Source organism: Pantherophis guttatus, chromosome 1 (genome assembly GCF_059756535.1).
Source record: "Pantherophis guttatus breed Tessera chromosome 1, ASM5975653v1, whole genome shotgun sequence".
Lineage (NCBI taxonomy): Eukaryota > Metazoa > Chordata > Lepidosauria > Squamata > Colubridae > Pantherophis > Pantherophis guttatus.
This window is the reverse complement of record NC_142063.1, coordinates 33,518,049-33,536,638: the sequence shown is the minus strand read 5'-3', so window position 1 is coordinate 33,536,638 and position 18,590 is coordinate 33,518,049. Positions and strand designations below refer to the sequence as shown.

At 40.3% G+C, this 18,590-nt stretch overlaps 1 protein-coding gene across 12 annotated transcripts in view; it reads right to left on the bottom strand.

Annotated features, from left to right (window-relative positions):
- Positions 1-18,590, bottom strand: part of SYT16 (synaptotagmin 16) — a 101,157-nt gene that overhangs the window by 68,687 nt on the left and 13,880 nt on the right. Inside the window, exon 1 of one of the 12 annotated variants that reach the window (XM_087871540.1) lies at positions 12,563-13,516. The exons of 10 other annotated variants lie outside the window; for them this stretch is intronic. In XM_087871540.1, coding sequence (XP_087727666.1) covers positions 12,563-12,587 — 25 coding nt within the window. In that variant the 5' untranslated portion in view covers positions 12,588-13,516. Of the gene's footprint in view, positions 1-12,562; positions 13,517-18,590 lie in introns of those variants that run through there. One more of the 12 variants, XM_087871561.1, reaches the window with a different exon arrangement.

The following is an 18,590-nucleotide window of genomic DNA, read 5'->3' as shown; positions in this document are numbered from 1 at the left end:
TCAAACGCAGCATTCGGGTCCAACTGGACATTTTTCATGTCTGCATTTACTGTATCATGCCTTCTTTGCTTCAGCCTTCCATGCCTTCCACATGCATCAGTATATTTCAGATCCCTAATAGTTGACAGCAGAAATAGAATGCCCTTAGATCAATACAAGAATCACTGCTTTTTCTTTCTGTGTTTTATTTAAGTGACAAGGAGAATATATTAAAGGGAAAGAAGGTACCTCAAGAGTTAATCAATCAAAACTAAACCTGCCACTCTAGATAGTGAACAGAAGCAAAGCTCAGGAAACTCATCACTAGAGTGACTAATCAAAAGCACTAACTTTGCAGGGTGTCAAACTGGCGGCCCACGGGCCCGATGCATCATGCACAGGCCATGCCCACTCCAGCTCCGCAAAGGGGAAAATGTCGCAATACATCACGTGACAGCAACGTGACGCCGTGAGTTTGACACCCATACACTAAGGTATTCCTCTCTTTCAGGTAAGCTTTTAAATTAGGAGGGGGGGCTGCTCAATTTTGGTATTTGTTCTTTTCCCTTCTATCATAACCAGCTAGCTGGCTTTCCATATTGACTCCTATCCAGTCAGAAATGAAGTCCAAGATAGACAAGAGTTGGAGAACCAGAAGAAAATAGGCATCTAAGAAAAAGCGGAGCTACATGAGAATTAAGATCTTTTTTTAAAAAATTGAAAGTATGGGTTAATTTGGGCTGCTTCTTGGCATTCTTAGTCTTTGTTTTATCTTTATGATGAATATATTTAGATATGTTTTCACTCCTGTAAGGTTAAAGTGTACATGAATCATGAGATTTTCATTTCCTTTTCTCCCACAGCCTTCCATTTTCAATTAACTCCCAATCTTACTTTGCAGTATGAAACCAGCAGTCTCAATAATGAAAAGAAGCCTACGCACACCTCAGCCTTCCTGCTTCAGAAAGAGAGTCTAGAGTGGTGTTTGTCCATCTTAGCAACTGTAGGATACGTGGACTCCAACTCCCAGAATTCCCCAGTCACAGGTCTACAATATGGGAAATTTTCCCATTCCCTTCCTCTAGTCTAGAATAATCGTACAAAGGGGCATTTTCTCTACAAAGATGATATCACTGCCCAAAGAAATCCTCCCTCACAACACTCTAAGAAAGTGATTAGGGGCTGGAGGTTAAAACATATGAAAGAATGGTTGCAGGAATTGAGTTTATCTAGTCTAATGAAAAGAAGGACTAGGGGGTGATATGATAGTAGTGTTTCAATATTTGAGGGGTTGCCACAAAGAAGAGAGGGTCAACCTATTTTCCAAAGCACAAGAAGGCAAGACAAGAAACAATGGATGGAAACTAATCAAAGAGAGAATCAATCTAGAACTAAGGAAAAATTTCCTAACAGTGAGAACAATTAACCTGTGGAATGGCTTGCCTTCAGAGGTTGTGGGTGCCCCATCACTGAAGGCTTTTAAGAAGAGACTGGGCAGCCACTGGTCTGGAATGGTATAGGGTATCCTGCATGTGCAGGGGGTTAGACTACATCCAAGGTTATTTTTAACTCTGTTATTCTGTTAAAGTGTCACTGTAGTTATTATAGAGGTGGGCTTAGAAACACTGCTTGAAGGAATCAGAGGAGCCAACCTACCCCATCCCTACTTGTGTGTGCAAGCATGTGTTCCATTATAAATGTCAAACCACTGCTTTAGCGTCCTTTACAAAAAGATGCTGAGACCAAATATTAACCCTGAATGGCTAAGAGAGAAATCAGCATGCAGATATAGTAAGCAAGAACATACTTAATGGTTAGCAGTCACAGGCTTCATCAGTTCATCATGATATCTTCTTCAGGTTACATAAAAAAATCTAGCTGCTGAAACCACAATAAGTAAGCTCCTAAGTAAGCTCCATGAACAGAAGACGACATGGGAACGTTAACAGATTTAACAGATTAACAGAGTTGGAAGGGACCTTATAGGTCATCTAGTCCAAACCTCCCCCACGGCTCGAGCAGGAGACCCTACACCATTTCTGACAAATGGCAGTCCAATCTTTTCTTGAAAGTCTCAAGTGATGAAGCTCCCACAACTTCTGGAGGCAAGCTGTTCCATTGGTTGATTGTTCTCACTGTCAGAAAGTTCCTCCTCATTTCTGGGTTGAATCCAGTGGTGGGATTCAAGTAATTTAATAACCGGTTCTCTGCACTAATGATTTCTTCCAACAACCAGTTTGCCAAACTGCTCAGAAAGTTAACAACCGACTCTCCCGAAGTGGTGCGAACTGGCTGAATCCCACCACTGGTTGAATCTCTCTTTGGTCAGTTTCCATCCATTATTCCTTGTCTGGCTTTCAGGTGCTTTGGAAAATAGTTTGACCCCTTCCTCTCTATGGCAGCCCCTCACATATTGGAACACTGCTGTCCTGTCTCCCCTGGTCCTTCTCTTCACTAGACTAGCCATGCCCAGTTCCTGCAACCGTTCTTCGTATGTTTTAGTCTCCAGTCCCGTAATCATCCTAATCTTCCTTTCTTTGAAGGAACAAGTTGAGCACAGGTAATAATATATAAACAAAATCATACAGACTATGGGAGTTATACTTCTTTGGCCAGCTTTTAACTACTGAAATTAATAAGGGGAAAAAACCTGGCATGTTCACCAAGAGATTTGGCTTTTTTTCAAATTTCAGAAAGCAAGGAAAGATAAATGCAACCGTTTATACAACACATCTGTCTCTTTTGGAGGAAGGCCAGAGTGAGCCTTCAATACCTTCAGAAGAACGAATAGGAAATCAATCCACAAGACATTCATTTAATCTTACAGATGCACCTTGGCAACAGACCTTTTTATAGTGCTCTGAAGGCAAACTCGTTGCTTTTTCTGGGCTCAGATGGGTTGACACGTGCGCTGAACCCATGAAATTGTAACTGTTCTGTTGAACGGGAAACAGAATGATGTTACCTGGGTAACCGTGCCTTCCGTGAAAGGATGTTTGATTTTTTTTAAAAAAAATAATAATAATAAGCCCAATAGTAAAAAGGGCAAAGACTTATGAGACAATTGCCATAAAGATTTTTTAAAAAAATAACCGCTTGACATTTAAAAGCAGTAACAGAGAAAAAGAGGCAGATTTTACTATTTAGTTAATGGTTGACATATACATTAGCACCAAGAAGTCCTTTGACACAAATGTAGATGGTTTCAACTGGTCCCAGAACACAATTCAAAATGAAAAGTATTAAAAATAAACCTGGATGAGAATTTCATTAATTCATCCAATTCATTAATGAAGGACAATTTCTTTGTCCTTAATAGACAAAAGGCTTGCAGGAGTCTTCAGCTTACTTAAAGAAGAGGCAGAGCCGGACTACATGTTACCCTTGTCCTGGGAAAATATTAAAAGCTACCTGAGATAGGTGTACAGGAATTTTGCTGCTGTTCTATTTAATTCTCCTTTGTATCAGTTTGTTTTTCCTTGACATTTTAAGATGAGAAGCAGGAACAATCCACTGCTAAGATAAAGCAGGAGAACTATATGGAACAGAAGCCAGTGATTCTATAATCTCCTCAGCATTCTCTATTTCTATATGGTCTTCAGCATTCTGAGCTAGATTTCATGTGATTCTGTTCCATTCTCCATGAGTAGAATGTATCTTTCAATGGGACTTACTTCCCAAAAAGTATGTATTTGGCATTGCAGTATCTGCATACGGAAGTTTCTACTGAAACATTTTAACCTTCAGAGGCAATCACATGTTCATTTCCAAAAAAAAAAAAAAAAGGAAATATACTGCAGAGTATCAACATAAACAAAGTTTCTTTCAAAGTGTTAGAGAAGATACAGACACACACAAACACACTGGTACCAATATAAGCAAAGCTTTTTTTCAAAGGGTTAGAGACGGAATATAGATCTTTAGGAAGGTTCAAAAGCTGCTTCAAAGGCTGTTCCTAGTGATCACGGTGGCGCAGTAGTTAGAGTGCAGTACTACAGGCTACTTCTGCTGATCACTGGCTACCAGCAGTTTGGCAGATCAAATCTCACCAGGCTCAAGGTTGACTCAGCCTTCCATCATTCCAAGGTTGGTAAAATGAGGACCCAGATTGTTGGGGGCAAGAGGATGACTCTGTAAACCGCTTAGAGAGGGCTGTAAAGCTCTGTAAAGCGGTAGATGAGTCTAAGGGCTGTTGCTATTGCTAGTGGTATATGTATGTGCCAAAACTGCATAGCCTCTTCATTGGATTGCAGAAGAAGTCTGGTCTAAGAACACACACACACACACACAAGTCTAGACAATTGGGGAGAGTTTTTTCCACAAGTCAAGCCAGTCATGTCCATAAAGCAGAGGACATGACTGCTTTAATGTTTGAGGAAAAGTACTGGGTCAATACTGGAATGTTGCATGAAGCATCCCTTTCAAATATTTGTGCAGCACTAAATTGCATCAAGCACAAATTGTTTGAGGGTGTATAAATAAAGTGAGTGGAGGCTATCCAGGGGCTGGGGGGGGGAGATAACCAAATACCAGTGATTATAACAGAGCTAACAGATAATGCCAACTCTATGAAGACATTAGTGTACATGGGCCAGAAGAGAGTGACCTTTACAAAAATAATAAGCGTTACCTAGGTAACAAGGGATGAAACATACTTTATGACTTGGGAAGCAAGATAATATTTGAAAGTATCCTGTTTCCCCTAAAATAAGACATCCCCTGATAAGCCCAATTGGGCTTTTGAGCGCATGGGCTAAAATAAGCCCCACCCCAAAAAATAAACCCTCCCTGAAAATAAGCCCTCCCAGAAAATATTTAAAGACATGTGCAGCCGGTCCCTGCCATTTCCTCTGGTTAGGGTTAGTTAGACAGAGCTGGAAATCAGGTAAGACAGCAAAAGGAGCCCTGTCTTGCTCCATGTGCCCCAAAATAATAAGGCCTCCCCAAAAATAAAGCCAAGCGCTTATTTCAGGGTTCAAAAAAGAATAAGACAGGATCTTATTTTCAGGAAAACACAGTAAATGAGGCAAACAGCTCCCTGATTTGCTAGGATATAAGAGAGAGTGGAGAAGAAGCCTAATAAGATTTTCAAGATTCTGTTATTATAGTCCTTCTCAATAAAGTATAGTGCTAGTCTTTCTGGGAGAACTGATTTTTGAGTCTGGTCTACCTAGTGGTGCTGACCACTGGCAACATCAGGTCAAATAACCAGACCTTGGCATTCCTCAGTTGTTCACCCATACAAGAATTTGCTACATAAAATGGTGTATTTTATCCAAAATGTGTTCTTTAGGGAGGATACCCAGTGATATGTCTATGTAGATTCTCAGTCATCCAGGTCATATTTGTCCCAAAGATGCTTTTTTTCAGGAGGCATGTGGACAATACTTGGGTCAAGATCAAAACACAGGAATTGGAAGCATTCACCAAACACATCAACTCAAATTCACATGGGAAGATGTTAAGGAAAATAGGCTAGTGTTCCTGGACTGTACAGTACACATTAAGGAAGACTTAACATTGAAGTTTACAGAAAATCCACTCACACAGATCAATATTTACATTTTGATTCCCACCACTCACTGGAGCACAAAATGAGAGTCATCAGAACCTTACATCACCAAGCTGAAAGCCTGCCTACCAGCAAAGACGGGAAAGAAAAAGAACGAAAACACATCAAGGAAGCCCTCAGAACATGTGGTTATCCCAAGTGGGCCTTCATCAAATCTCAAAAAAGACCCCAGAGGAGCTCCTCCATAACAGACAATGATGAGAACAATAAACAAAGCAATGTTGTCATTCTGTACGTTGCAGGAAAAGCTCAGGAGAATCTTCAGCCAACATAACATACATGCACATTTCAAACCCAAGAATACACTAAGGCAGAAGCTTGTCCGCCCCAAGGATAAAACAGCCAGACATAAACTGAGCAATGTGGTATATGCAGTACAATGCAGTGAGCCATGTGCAGATCTGTACATTGGGGAAACAAAACAACCACTTCCTAAACGCATGGCACAACATAGAACAAACACATCAGGACTAGTTTCAGCAGTCCATCTGCATTTAAAAGACACAGGCCACTCTTTTGAAGACAGCAAAGTCCACATTTTGGTCAGAGAGGACCAGTGGTTTGAATGAGGGGTTAAAGAGACCATCTATGTCAAATCTGAACAGCCCTCTGTCAAGGGGGGGGGATTACAACATCATCTATCTCCAAACTACAATACAGTTGTTTCAACAGTTCCAAGAAAGCTCCATACCATGAGGTGACCCTGATGACAGAGACAAATCTCTAGGTGACCTTAATGACCCGCTAAAAGAATGCAAATCAACAGCTGTCTGCAGGGAGTATAAATCCTTACATACCCCACCATCCAGTCAGAGCTGAAGAAGCTTCTTGGATGAGAAGCGAAACGTCTTCAAAGAAAAACCAGAAAGTCCAGTTGGCTCTTGAAAAAAGCAGCTTTGGGACAGCCAGTGATAGTTATGAAATATTTTTAGAATATGAACATTTCCATGAAGTTACTAAGAACTGAATTTGTGCTGAAGCATTATATTATTTTCACAATGTAGTGAGTGACTATTTTCTTATCCTACCCATTATATCCTCCTTGTTAACATTTTTATCAGTCTTATTTCTTATATCTTCCTTCACTAATATTCACCTTGGATTCCTTTAGAACTGGAAGAAGAAAATCTTGGCAATTTCAGAAATGGTGTATTACAGGGGTTCCCAACCCACAGGCCGCAGCCCATTCAGAACGGGGACATGGAAGTGGTGGCTGAGTGCATGCACATGTGTGTAGTTGCATTTGTGAAAGCAGCACACACACGTGTGCGAAAGCATCCCCTCTCCCCCCCCCCCCCCGTCACAACCACTGCCTCTGCTGGTCTCCCGAGCCAGAAAGGTTGGAGACCGCTGGTGTATTAGACTTGACTATATTGTTCAGTGCCAAAGGATCATTGTATGTGACTAAATGCAGTCAAAACAATTGCACCATTCATTATATGTTGTTTTAACATTCTCTTGACAGGAATACAAAAGTAATTTGCTACAGTCTTTTGTTCTCCACAGAACTTTATTTGTCCCCAGTATGAAACTTCTAGGAAGGATCACCAAACTCTTGGTGAGGACACCTAGCTGTATTCACTTAAGTGAAGTGGTTCAAGAGCTGGACCTCTGTCTATAGTAGCAATTGGCTGGGTGGGAAAAATTTAAAAATTGAAACTGGATTCTGATGAGATAAAGAAAGTGAAGAGAGATCGTGGATGGGGCTGAATTCCATTAATACAACAAATATGTGAAATGGAGGCAGTTTGGGATTCACTGTTATTATTAAAGAGCCAGGGACTATATAAATTAAGATCTGCTCATTTTAAGCTCTTGATAAGCTGTCAACAGCAGCACTGCTTGGATAGGCATTATTAGTGTAATGTATTCTAAGGTGCATTACACTTTTTATTTGAATTTATTGACCACCCAACTCCAATGGACTTGGCACTTGCAATGAAATGCTACATCTCAATGATTATGTTGCATGCAAAGTTGGGAGTATATCACTCCTGTTGCATATAATCAGCACTGATTGGCTATTTATTTCAAAGTTTACTTCAAAATACTGTTGGGTCTTGTAAGGCCCTAAGTGCTAGATACCCAAGGACTGTTCAGGGCCTTTTCCAATAAGCTTTTAAGATCTCTGTAGGTGCCTTGTTCGTGATAGCCGATGTTCAAGAACTGGTTACCTATGTGAAAATATAGTTTATGCCTGCTTTTGAAAGCACGTTGGATGCTTACATCAATTTTATGTCATGTTACTTTAAAATGTACCCAGCCTTGTTTAGAAGTTTAGTACTGTTTTAATAGTTAATAAACTTAGAATATTGCATTTGTATCTTTACAAAATACTCTCAGATCCTCAAATGAAGAACTATTTAAATAAAAATTATACAAGGATCATTTAGACCTCTGAGTGCAAAAATCCAAATGAAAGCATGTCAAGCAAGTCTGAATACTAAATATGTTTTTTAGTAATTTGACAGAATAAAAAAAGCACTGTGAAGCAGTATATAAGTCTATGTGCTATTGCTAAGTACTATTGCTATTATTTATTTATAACTAATGACCAGTGATTATGCTGAAGCAGTAAAAATATGCAATAAAGCACAGTAAATCATGTGCAATGATCAACAGTCACTCAAGAATCATTCAAGTATCAGCAAAATCCAAGGCATCAGTGAAGCTCGGTGAGGCCCAAGACTTGTTCTTATCTTAGGAAAATACAACTGAAGACAGTTGGAATTACAACTTAAATATGGAAAAGACTGCTTGCTCACTGTGTGGTTGACAATCCTCAAGGATTACAATTTCCTTGCTACTGGCTCAACCTGTACCCTTTCCCCAATCAATAAAACAATTTAAAGCCAGAGTATTTTCTTTCAAGAAACTCAATAAAAGTGCACCTTACTCTCTTCTGAGCTGTGGAAAATACAAACTATTGATGGTCTGATTTCAGAACTTAAAACCAGCATCTCTATTTCCTTTATCTCTTAGATGAATAGCACTCCGCTCTCCCTCCCCCCCACCAGCGAGTAACATCTTGTAGAGTCAATTTAATATTACATTTAGGGCCCTCCTTGCTCCATACACCATTGATTTTTATTTTAAACAATACAAGACAGTCATTCTACCGCTTCCAATCAATGCAAAGATGTTTATGCTGGGCACATAAAAGCTTTCTCTGTTATAGAGAGACAATTGCTCTCAGCAAGGAACTTGCCGATAATTGCCAACGTTGTGGGATTATGTATTTCTTATTCTGTAACTCTGCAATTTACAGGAAAGACCAGCCAATCTTGATCAAGCAGCCTGCTAGACTATAACCACCAAATATACCAAGGAAGACATCTGAAATCCCTATAGGATCCAAATTAAAGTGCTGCTTCCTGCTGACTGCTTCATATATCTTTGGATAAGGGCATAGCTACTCTAACCGCAACATCGAGTAAGCAGCAGTTACAGCTTCAAGAGGCTTAGGAAAATAAGAAACATGAGCATCCCCCTCTAGTGGAAGAATAATGTAAGTTGTTGAAACTTGAAAATTGCTGAATTTTTTTAATGTACAGGATATAATTGCTGCCACTTCTTAGATACGGGCTGGAAACTGTTACCTGTGGAGATAACATCATAGCTCACGGCCACTCACATAAGGTGGAGCTGATCAGCAGCTTAATGAAAATCTTAAGATCTGTATAATTCTCACCCTATTCTATTTTTTGAGGTAAGTATCATCTATCTAGTTTTTCTGGAACTAAGATGGATAGACCACGGTTAGTACTTTGACAGGAGATCATAGAACAACATGCCTGTAAGCCAGACGGGAAATAGAAGGATAGCCTAGAACAGTGTTTCTCAATCGTGGCAACTTTAAGATGCTTGGATGGACTTCAACTCCCAGAATTCCCCAGCTAGCATAGCACTGGAGGAATTGGGTCCAACCAGTGGCATCCACAACCAACTTCAGTGACACCAAAAGAATGCGAACCATATTTGCATCCCAGTGTCTGATGCAACCACATCAGTCGCCTCACTTGGATCATGATATTGTCAGGCATGTTTATTATGCACATGCTTGAAGATGCATGTATATGCATCTCAGTGTTTTACTGGTTCATGTACAGTATTTTGGAACGGTTTATTAATGTGTTGAATTTATATTTTACCAACAAAGAAATAAAGGGAGGCTAGTATAGATCTATTTCAAGCTATTTAGCTCTCATTAGCTAGCCATACCCTTTCTGGGATTCAAACCCAGGCTACCTGCATATCAGGTAGATGTATTAACCTCTAAGGCATGGGCTCTCCTTGCTTTGTCAGGTATACCAGGGGAGAGATTAAGTGTTTTTTTTTCCAGTGAAACCTGTCTATCAGGGCAACCTGGTCTACCCAAATATGGGACGGAGCATACTGCTTCTGCTTTGACCTTTCAGATCCAATCCAGAAGCCTTCGCAGGCAATCGCTTTTGTGACAAACTATTTTTGTGTTGAATTTATATTTTACCGACAAAGGAATAAAGGGAGACTAGTATAGATCTAGTTCAAGCTATTTAGCTCTCATCAGCTAGCCATACCCTTTCTGGGATTCAGATCCGGGCTACTTGCATATTAGTTAGATGTATTAATCTCTAAGCCATGGGCTCTCCTCGCTTTGTCAGGTATACCAGGGGAGAGATTAAGTGTTTTTTTTTTCCAGTGAAACCTGTCTATCAGGGCAACCTAGTCTACCCAAATATGGGACGGAGCATACTGCTTCTGCTTTGACCTTTCAGATCCAATCCAGAAGCCTTCGCAGGCAATCGTTTTTGTGACAAACTATTTTTGTGTTGAATTTATATTTTACCAACAAAGGAATAAAGGGAGACTAGTATAGATCTAGTTCAAGCTATTTAGCTCTCATCAGCTAGCCATACCCTTTCTGGGATTCGGATCCGGGCTACTTGCATATTAGGTAGATGTCTATCAATGAGTTGCAATGTTAAGAGTCAGTATTATTAAAACGGAAACAACCTTAAACAAAGCAAGCGAATGTAAAATGTTCTGGAACACTTGCATTCCTTTAAAGTCAGAGATTTTTACATATACCAGTAATACTCAAATGTGTATGCATGCAACGGCCACATTTCACAATGCAGATAACCAACTGCAAAATCATGATGCCTCACCTAATGGGCATAAGTTGGTCCATAGATAAATTCTGTCCTGGCACCTGTTTTCATAGGAATGAACCCAATGTGCCTTATGTTACTGCATCATTAGTTGATTGGCTGAGTGAATACACTTATACACTGCCCATGTCCAAAGGGTGCTTTTTCAAGAGGAAATTGGACTTTCTTTGTTTTTCCTTGAAGACATCTCACTTCTCGTCCAAGAAGCTTCTTCAGTTCTGAGAGAAGTTCAGAACTGAAGAAGTTTCTTAGATGAAAAGCCAAACATCTTCAAAGAAGATGTTTACCTTTTGAAAAAGCACCTTTGGCACATCCATGACCTGGATGACTGAGAATCTCCATAGACATATAATGCCCATGTCACTCTGAAAAGCAACTTTGGGCAGCTTATTGGTCGTTGTTAATCGCCCACCCTCCTAATTACCATATCAGAATCATTTGACTAGCCTCACCCACAATGGAAAAATGGATGGTAAAAGTGATGGCACATATGACAAAACTGACTGTCTTAATTAAAGAGAAGAACTTATTTACTTTTGTTGAAATGGAAAATGAAACTTTGATTTTAAGTTTTGACAACTAAATTGACTTTGTTGTTATAGAAATGGTCTGAAATAATAGGAATGTAAAGCAAAAAGTTGAGGCTGTAACTTTTCTCTGACAAAAAATCAGAAGTCTTTACCTTTTCTTTTCTTTTTCTGCATCTTTTGCCTTCTTCCCTTCCCTTTTCTTTTCCTTGTCCCTACAGCTAGACCTCGACTTACAATTGTTCATTTAGTGACTGCTTAAAGTTACAATGGCACTGAAAAAAATGACTTATGACCGTTACAGCATCCCAATGGCCATGTGATGAAAATTCAGACACTTGGCAATTGACTCATATTTATGACGGTTGCAGTGTCCTGGGGTCGTGTAATCACCTTTTGCAATCTTCTGGCAAGCGAAGTCGATAGGGAAGCCAGATTCACTTAGCAACAGTTTGACCTAATTTAACAACTACAATGATTCACTTAGCAACTGTGGCAAGAAAGGTCATTAAATGGGGCTTAAATGCTAGATTGATATCTCTGTTTTGAAACAGCTTTGCAACTCAAAAGTTGACTAAGGAATGAGATTGTAGGTAGTCCTTGACTTAGGACATTCAGATGCCTGGCAATTGGCATATATTTATGACAATTGCATTATCTTGGACTCATGTGATCACCTTTTGCGATCTTTTGACAAGGAAAATCAAATTCACTTAACAACAATGTGTTACCAACCTAACAACTCAATTGTGGTCATAAGTCAAGGACTACCTGTATTAGGCCAGTGTTTACAAATTCACCCAGCACATAAAGGGAAAGTTACTGCCCTGTTGGATTAAAACAAAATGTATAATATTTGTTTTTGAAAGCACCAATAGTCAGGTTTCTTATCCTTTCCTGTAATTAAATGAAATCAGAGTCATACTGCGAAAGGAACAAAATTATACAAAATTTAAAAATTATGAGATATGTGTGTATGTGTGTGTTATGTAATTTAATCATGTAGTCCATTTGTACTGAAATTTACAAAACAAAATATAATTTATCTTGTGCTGTCAATCATATACTCAGTCCTCTACAATAAAGCCTGCATAATATTATTTCATTATTCTTAAGAATCAAATTCTGGAGACAGTAATTTTTTATAGGTGAATTTTTCCCTGCTAATTACACTCAACCACCACAACATATTCAAAATTTCCTACTGTAAACTACTGGCCTAATACAAACTCCACTTAGGGGTTTCTTCTTTTATTTTAATTCTTCTTTATGCATATACCTTCCTTTAGTAGGAAGGCAGCTAGTTTAAAGTGAAAGGATCTTATACTGACCTCTAGTGGCCCAATATGAAATCATCTATTTGAGACTTCCAACCACTTCTGAAAAACCTTGCCAAGAAAACTTCAACTTGTCCAGGCAGTCTCCAAGAATTAGACCCAATTGAACAGAAAAAAAATATATTATTTTTTTAAAAATATCTAATATGTACATTTCCTTAAGGAAAATTATATTTCCCCCCAGTTCGCTAAAATGCCAGAACCTCTTTTCCCTTTCTCTGAGACTTCTTAGCCATTAGCCATTAGCTGAATTATTTTGATACAACAGAAGCTTGGCTGTTTTAAACAGGAAAGTTTCCCAATAGGAAAATAACTGGCTGTTACATCACAACTCTGGAAGCTGTAGTGGAACCAAATTCTATGGAATTTGGAAGCTATGGAACCAAATTCAAAAATGGATCGCTCTTTATCTCTCCTTAGCCTCCTTTTTCTATTGTCCTTTTTCTGTTTTTTCCATAGACAGACAAAATACTACCCTAAACTACCTATACTACCTATACTATACTACCCTATACTACCCTAAAATAAGGCCTACCCCGAAAAGAAGCCCTGATTTTAGCATGCTCCTAATATAAGCCCTACCCCAAAAATAAGCCCTAGTTAAGGTCATCATCATCATCATCATCAGTGGGGGTGTGGCCAGCACCGGAAGCAGCAAGGGCGCAGGGGCCAACAGTGTCTGGCAGCAGCCGCAGCCTGTGCAGCACAGATGAGTTGAGTAGCTGTCCAAGCAGCAGGTGGAGGCAGAGGTGGTGGGGGAGCACACAATTCTGACGCATCACCCGGGATGCAGGAAAGATGAGAGTCGGTGGGCCAAAACAGGTGGGTAGCCGTGGGAGTCTTGTCTTCACATGGCGGCATCAGCAGTAGATGGGAGGCAGAAGTGTGGGGAGGGAATGCAGATGATCCCAACGTGTCGCGTGGGCTGCGGGAAAGCCGAGAGATACAAAGATGAGCCTCCACGCCCACCTGCCCACTCCGCCTCACCGTGTTTCAGCTTGCCTGCTCTGTTGTGGCCACGGAAGAAGTGAGCCTCCCATACATGGGGGGGAATAAGACATCCCCAAAAATAAGGCCTAGTGCTTATTTTGGCGCCCCAAAAATATAAGACTGGGTCTTATTTTTGGGAAAACACAGAACATAGAAGAACTTGCATAAATATCAGTTCAGTCTACAGATCATGGATTGTTTTGGAGTTTTTTTCTCTGACCTCTTTTTCTCCTGCTGACCATAGCGGAGCTTCACATTGTGCCAGGGGTGGTAGCGTCAGCTAACCAGTTTCAAGATCCTACCAGTGGACGCAAAGGGTCACACAAATCTTACAAGTTGCCTTTCGCTATGTAAATAAAGCTGCAAATATAAATGCCTTCAACATCTGAGCTACCACAATAGTATAGCAAGCCAGGGTCTTGTTCTCCATGCAACTCCTTGCAAATTGTTCATTAATGACTTGTGTCTTTCTCTTCAATGGCATCTGCAGTGTGGAATAACCATAACAAAACAGACCCTAAGGTTAATGTGTTTAAAATGTCTTTTAAAAACCATTTATTAGTCTCCTTCCGCTAATATTTGTTTCTTGTTTTAAAAGAATTGTGCATATTTTTCTTTGGTTTTTTTTTTCCACTGCTTTTATACACCTTACTGTATTGCAATAATGGCGAATATCTGTAGCTCGGGTGAAGGATGAGGATGAAGGTTTGTTCTCCGAGCTTGTGGGTTGATTTCCGAACGTTTTGTTACCAGGCTACGTGTTGTGGCCCGCCAGTGGCCTGCGCGGATCGTGGCTGATCCTGATGACAAGGAGGCTGGTGTGGTGTTACGCCAGCAGCCGGCACAGCTGGTGCTCGCGTCGGACAGCGAGGAGGCTGAAGAGGATGTGGTGCCAGAGGCAGAGACTCAGCCAGGGCCTTCAGAACCTCCAGAGGCTCCTTCAAGTGGAGAGAGCGAAGTGGAGGAGCCTCTTCTCAATGCTCGAGCACGCAGGCCTGTCAAAAGGCAGGAGTGGCTACCCAGGAGGAGGTGATCTCCTCGAGAGTAAGGCTTGAGGATAATTGGCCACTGCCTTAGCCTATTTAAGTCACACGCGGTTAGTAAGTTTCTTGCTGGAAACAACTTGTAATTATCATCAGAGCATTTTTGGAAAAGTCTTATCGTATTTTGTTTTCTGGGCTGGTTGCCAACCTTTGCCAGACTTTGGTTTATTCTTGCTACTTAATAAATTTGATAAGGACCGTTGGTGTGTCAATATCCTCGGAAATCCGGAGCTGGGGCAGAACACTAGGTAACATCTTCAGAGGAGTTTAGGGGATGTCAGTGTCCTTCTGTTTATAAGATATGGGTATGTCAAGTGTTATGATGGGTCAGGTGCGAGTCATCAGTGAGTCTTATGATGGGTCTTGCGATAAGGAGATTACATCAGGTCAGGTTCATTGGGAGGTGAATGCCGGTGTGGAAGGGGTTGCACGGATTGTTTGAGGATCGGTACTGTCTGTGTTTACGTTCGGAAACCAACCCACAAGCTCAGAGAACGAACCTTCACCCTCACCCTACTGTGTTTTTATTGATATTGCAAATAGTTTTAGGATTATTAAAATAAGAAGAGGCATATGAATACTCTTCTGGAGAAAATATATATGTAATCACTAAGAGATGACAAATGGCACAAAACAAAGATAATATACATGACATTCTGTGAAATATATTTTACAGAAATATTTATTGTTCTCTACAAAGGCAGTTTGATTCCAACGCTGTCCTTCTGTGCAATTAAAAGAACAGATTTCGAATTCGCATGCCAGTCTGTCCCTGTTAAAATAGAATTATTTTTATTTCAATACAGAATCGGTTAGTTTTAACACACTGCATCCTGAAATAACAATTTGAAAAAAAGAACCAAAACAGCAGATTCTCATCAAATACTGATTTCAGGAGGAGAGAATATAGGTAGCTCAAGTGTGGCACTGTGGAGTCCTTGATACTCTCAGAGTTTGGTTGTTTGCCTACAATGTTTCATTAACTGACTAGGTAACATCCTCAGTGCTGTCTATAAGAAAACAATAAAGCTCAGAGAACACCAAGGACTCCAGATATGGATTCTTTTACTCCCAGGGGAGTACAGTCAGCTCAAGGCATTTTGCTACCCAGGGAAGAAGACAAGGTAGCAATCCAATCATTCCATGTTCGCAAACAGCCTGGACTGACAAGTGATGAGATACCATCCTTCAACATACCTAAGGCAGAAGACTATTTCCAGGGACCTGGGACAGATAATATGCCATATATTGCTCTGCTCTCCAAGAGGGGAAGATCTAAGGAACTCCAGAGAAACAGCCTGGGATTCTTGAAGTGCTTTATTTCCTGAACAGTTACTACTTGAAATGCTTCCTTCCTTGAACTGAATAGAAGAAACCCTTCCAATTTCACAGATCCTCCGCTCTTACCAGCAACAAATCTTTACATGTTATCCTAGAAGTGGGCTCAACAACCTTTTAAGGTAATAGGCACTATCACATGGTTTTACATAATGTCTTAGATGCCAAAACAACTTTTAAAAAACATGTTTTGAACATGAAATTACAAAAATTAAAATAACAACAATAAAAAAAACCCACTCAAGAGAACTCATGTGAGAACAAACAACACATGTCTTTTTAAAATTTTTAAAATATAATTAATTTTGGAGGTACGTTTCCTTAACCTAGTTTATATGTTGCTCTATGCCAAACTCCGAGTAGCTTAAAATGTCATATACTAAATAGGATTAGAAACAATAAAAAAAAAAACAAAATAATTCAGTCTATAATTGCACTCATAACCCAATGTGCCTACAACTCAGGAAAAACACAACCTTCTCACACATCCCCAAAGGCAGGTTTTCAAGTCTGTTTGGAAATACCCAAAAAGCATCATAAGAAAGTAAGAACTGTGATAAATCTGATAAAAGAGCATCTATTCCAGCATTCTGTTACTAAACAACCTCTGCTTTCCAGTTTCTCCACATCATCCAGGGTTTGAAACACGTCTACCGTGTCGCCCATCATCTTCTCCCCTCTGAGCTAAGAAACTCATGTTGTGATATTTCCTGCTAACAGCTATTCTAACTTCTTGATCATTCGGTAGACCGGGTAGTGTTTATTTGTTACTACTTTCCTTTAGGCACATTTATTATTTGTTGAATTGGTGAGCTTTCATTTCTCAAAGTAACTTGGAGCTTTCAGGTCCTAATTTAACACCTGAGCCACTTTGCCATATTTGCTCTCCTTTTTTATATCTTTCCCAACTCTACATTATCTTTCTTCAAGTTTTGAGTTCAAAACTGGCTGGTTGATTTATAAGATTCCAATGTGCAGTTTGCTTTTCAGAACAGCCATCAGACCAATCATTCAGTCACCATTTCCCAACCTGCTGCCTTGCAAAGGCAAGATTGCAGTTCCTTGCTAGATAGTCTTTTGGCCAGTGGTGATTTAGAAAGCTGAGAAAATATCTGGAGCAGAGGTGAAATGCTACAGGTTCGCTCCAGTTCGGGAGAACCGGTAGTGATAAAAACTACCAGTTCAGGTGAACCGGTAGTTTAAAAAAGCTACTGGTATTTCCGCCAATCAACTGTGCCGCAGGGTTTAGCTTTGCTAGAAAGCAGGAAATCCTGCTTTCTAGCAAAGCTAAATTGCACGGCACAGCTGATCCACCCCCCTCACTGTTCTACTTACCTTCCCAAGCCTCCTTTTGGTGCATACTGCACGTGCATACAGCATGCACCAAAAGGACGCTTGGGAAAGTAAGTAGAACAGCAGAGGGGGATCAGCTGTGCCGCACGGTTTAGCTTTGCTAGAAAGCAGGAAATCCTGTTTCTAGCGAAGCTAAATTGCTCAACACAGCTGATCCACCCCCTCACTGTTCTACTTACCTTCCCAAGCCTCCTTTTGGTGCATACTGCATGCAGCGCACACACGCGGCCAGTGAACCGGTAGCAAACCAGTTCAGATTTCACCACTGGTCTGGAGATCATGAACCCAAGACCATATATGTAGACCATTGTTTTCATGGCATTAACCATCCCAAGAGCCAAACCTGTTTGCTCTTTAGGGCCATAGAATCATCAATTCCAGCCTGTAAGTTTATTGATGTTCTGAGGTTGTTAGCCCTTTGATGTAGTCTAGATAAGAATCACAACTATAACTCTATATTTATTATAAGATTATATTAATAGAATCTTGCTAAACCCTACTCTCCTTTTACTCTCTGGGAAACAAGGGTCTCTTCTAATATGGTTCTCATGCTCCCCTCCCCTTCTGTGACCTGAGGCACCTTGTCCAGTCTGCAGCTCTTCCTCCCAAGGTCATTCCCACATACCATTAGAAGTTAAAATAATCTTGATTGCTACAATCCTGTGAGCATTACAAGTTCTGTCAGGCACAAAAAACCAGGAGTCAGGATAGAGTTCAGAAAGCACTGCAAGTTTATTCCAGGCAACCTATACCCGAAAATCTGACCTACTAACAGCCAAGGCAAATTGGCGACCAATAAGAGTCAACGGACTTCAAGAGGGGCTGGACTTAGGTCTCTTTTGGGGGCATAGGGACTCCAGAATGCTGATATGTTTGACCCCACCCTCGGGCTCAGTCTGGTCATCTTCTACAAGTTCTCTTCTAAAGCCCAGGAATTTATCTGGGAGACTGGAATAAGTAGATGCTTTCCACATTGAAAATACAGCTTTTCTTGCCAGGAGTTGTAGTCCTAGAACTGTGCAAGAAACTGACATGTCATCCCAGCACTGATTAAAAAAATGCCAAAGCTAGATATCCTTTTCAGTCTGTGCTTCAAGATGTTCAAAGGCTCTTAGAGCAGACTTCAAGCTTTAGGGAGGGTGGAGATGAAAGACATTGTGGCTATACTTTCCACCCACCATCAAGCTGGTTGCCATCTGGAAACCTACCACGAATTGTAGTTCAGGATCTGAAGCAAGAAGTTGAAATAAATACTGAAACAAGAATATATATTTAAAAACTAACAAAAAACAGAGGGG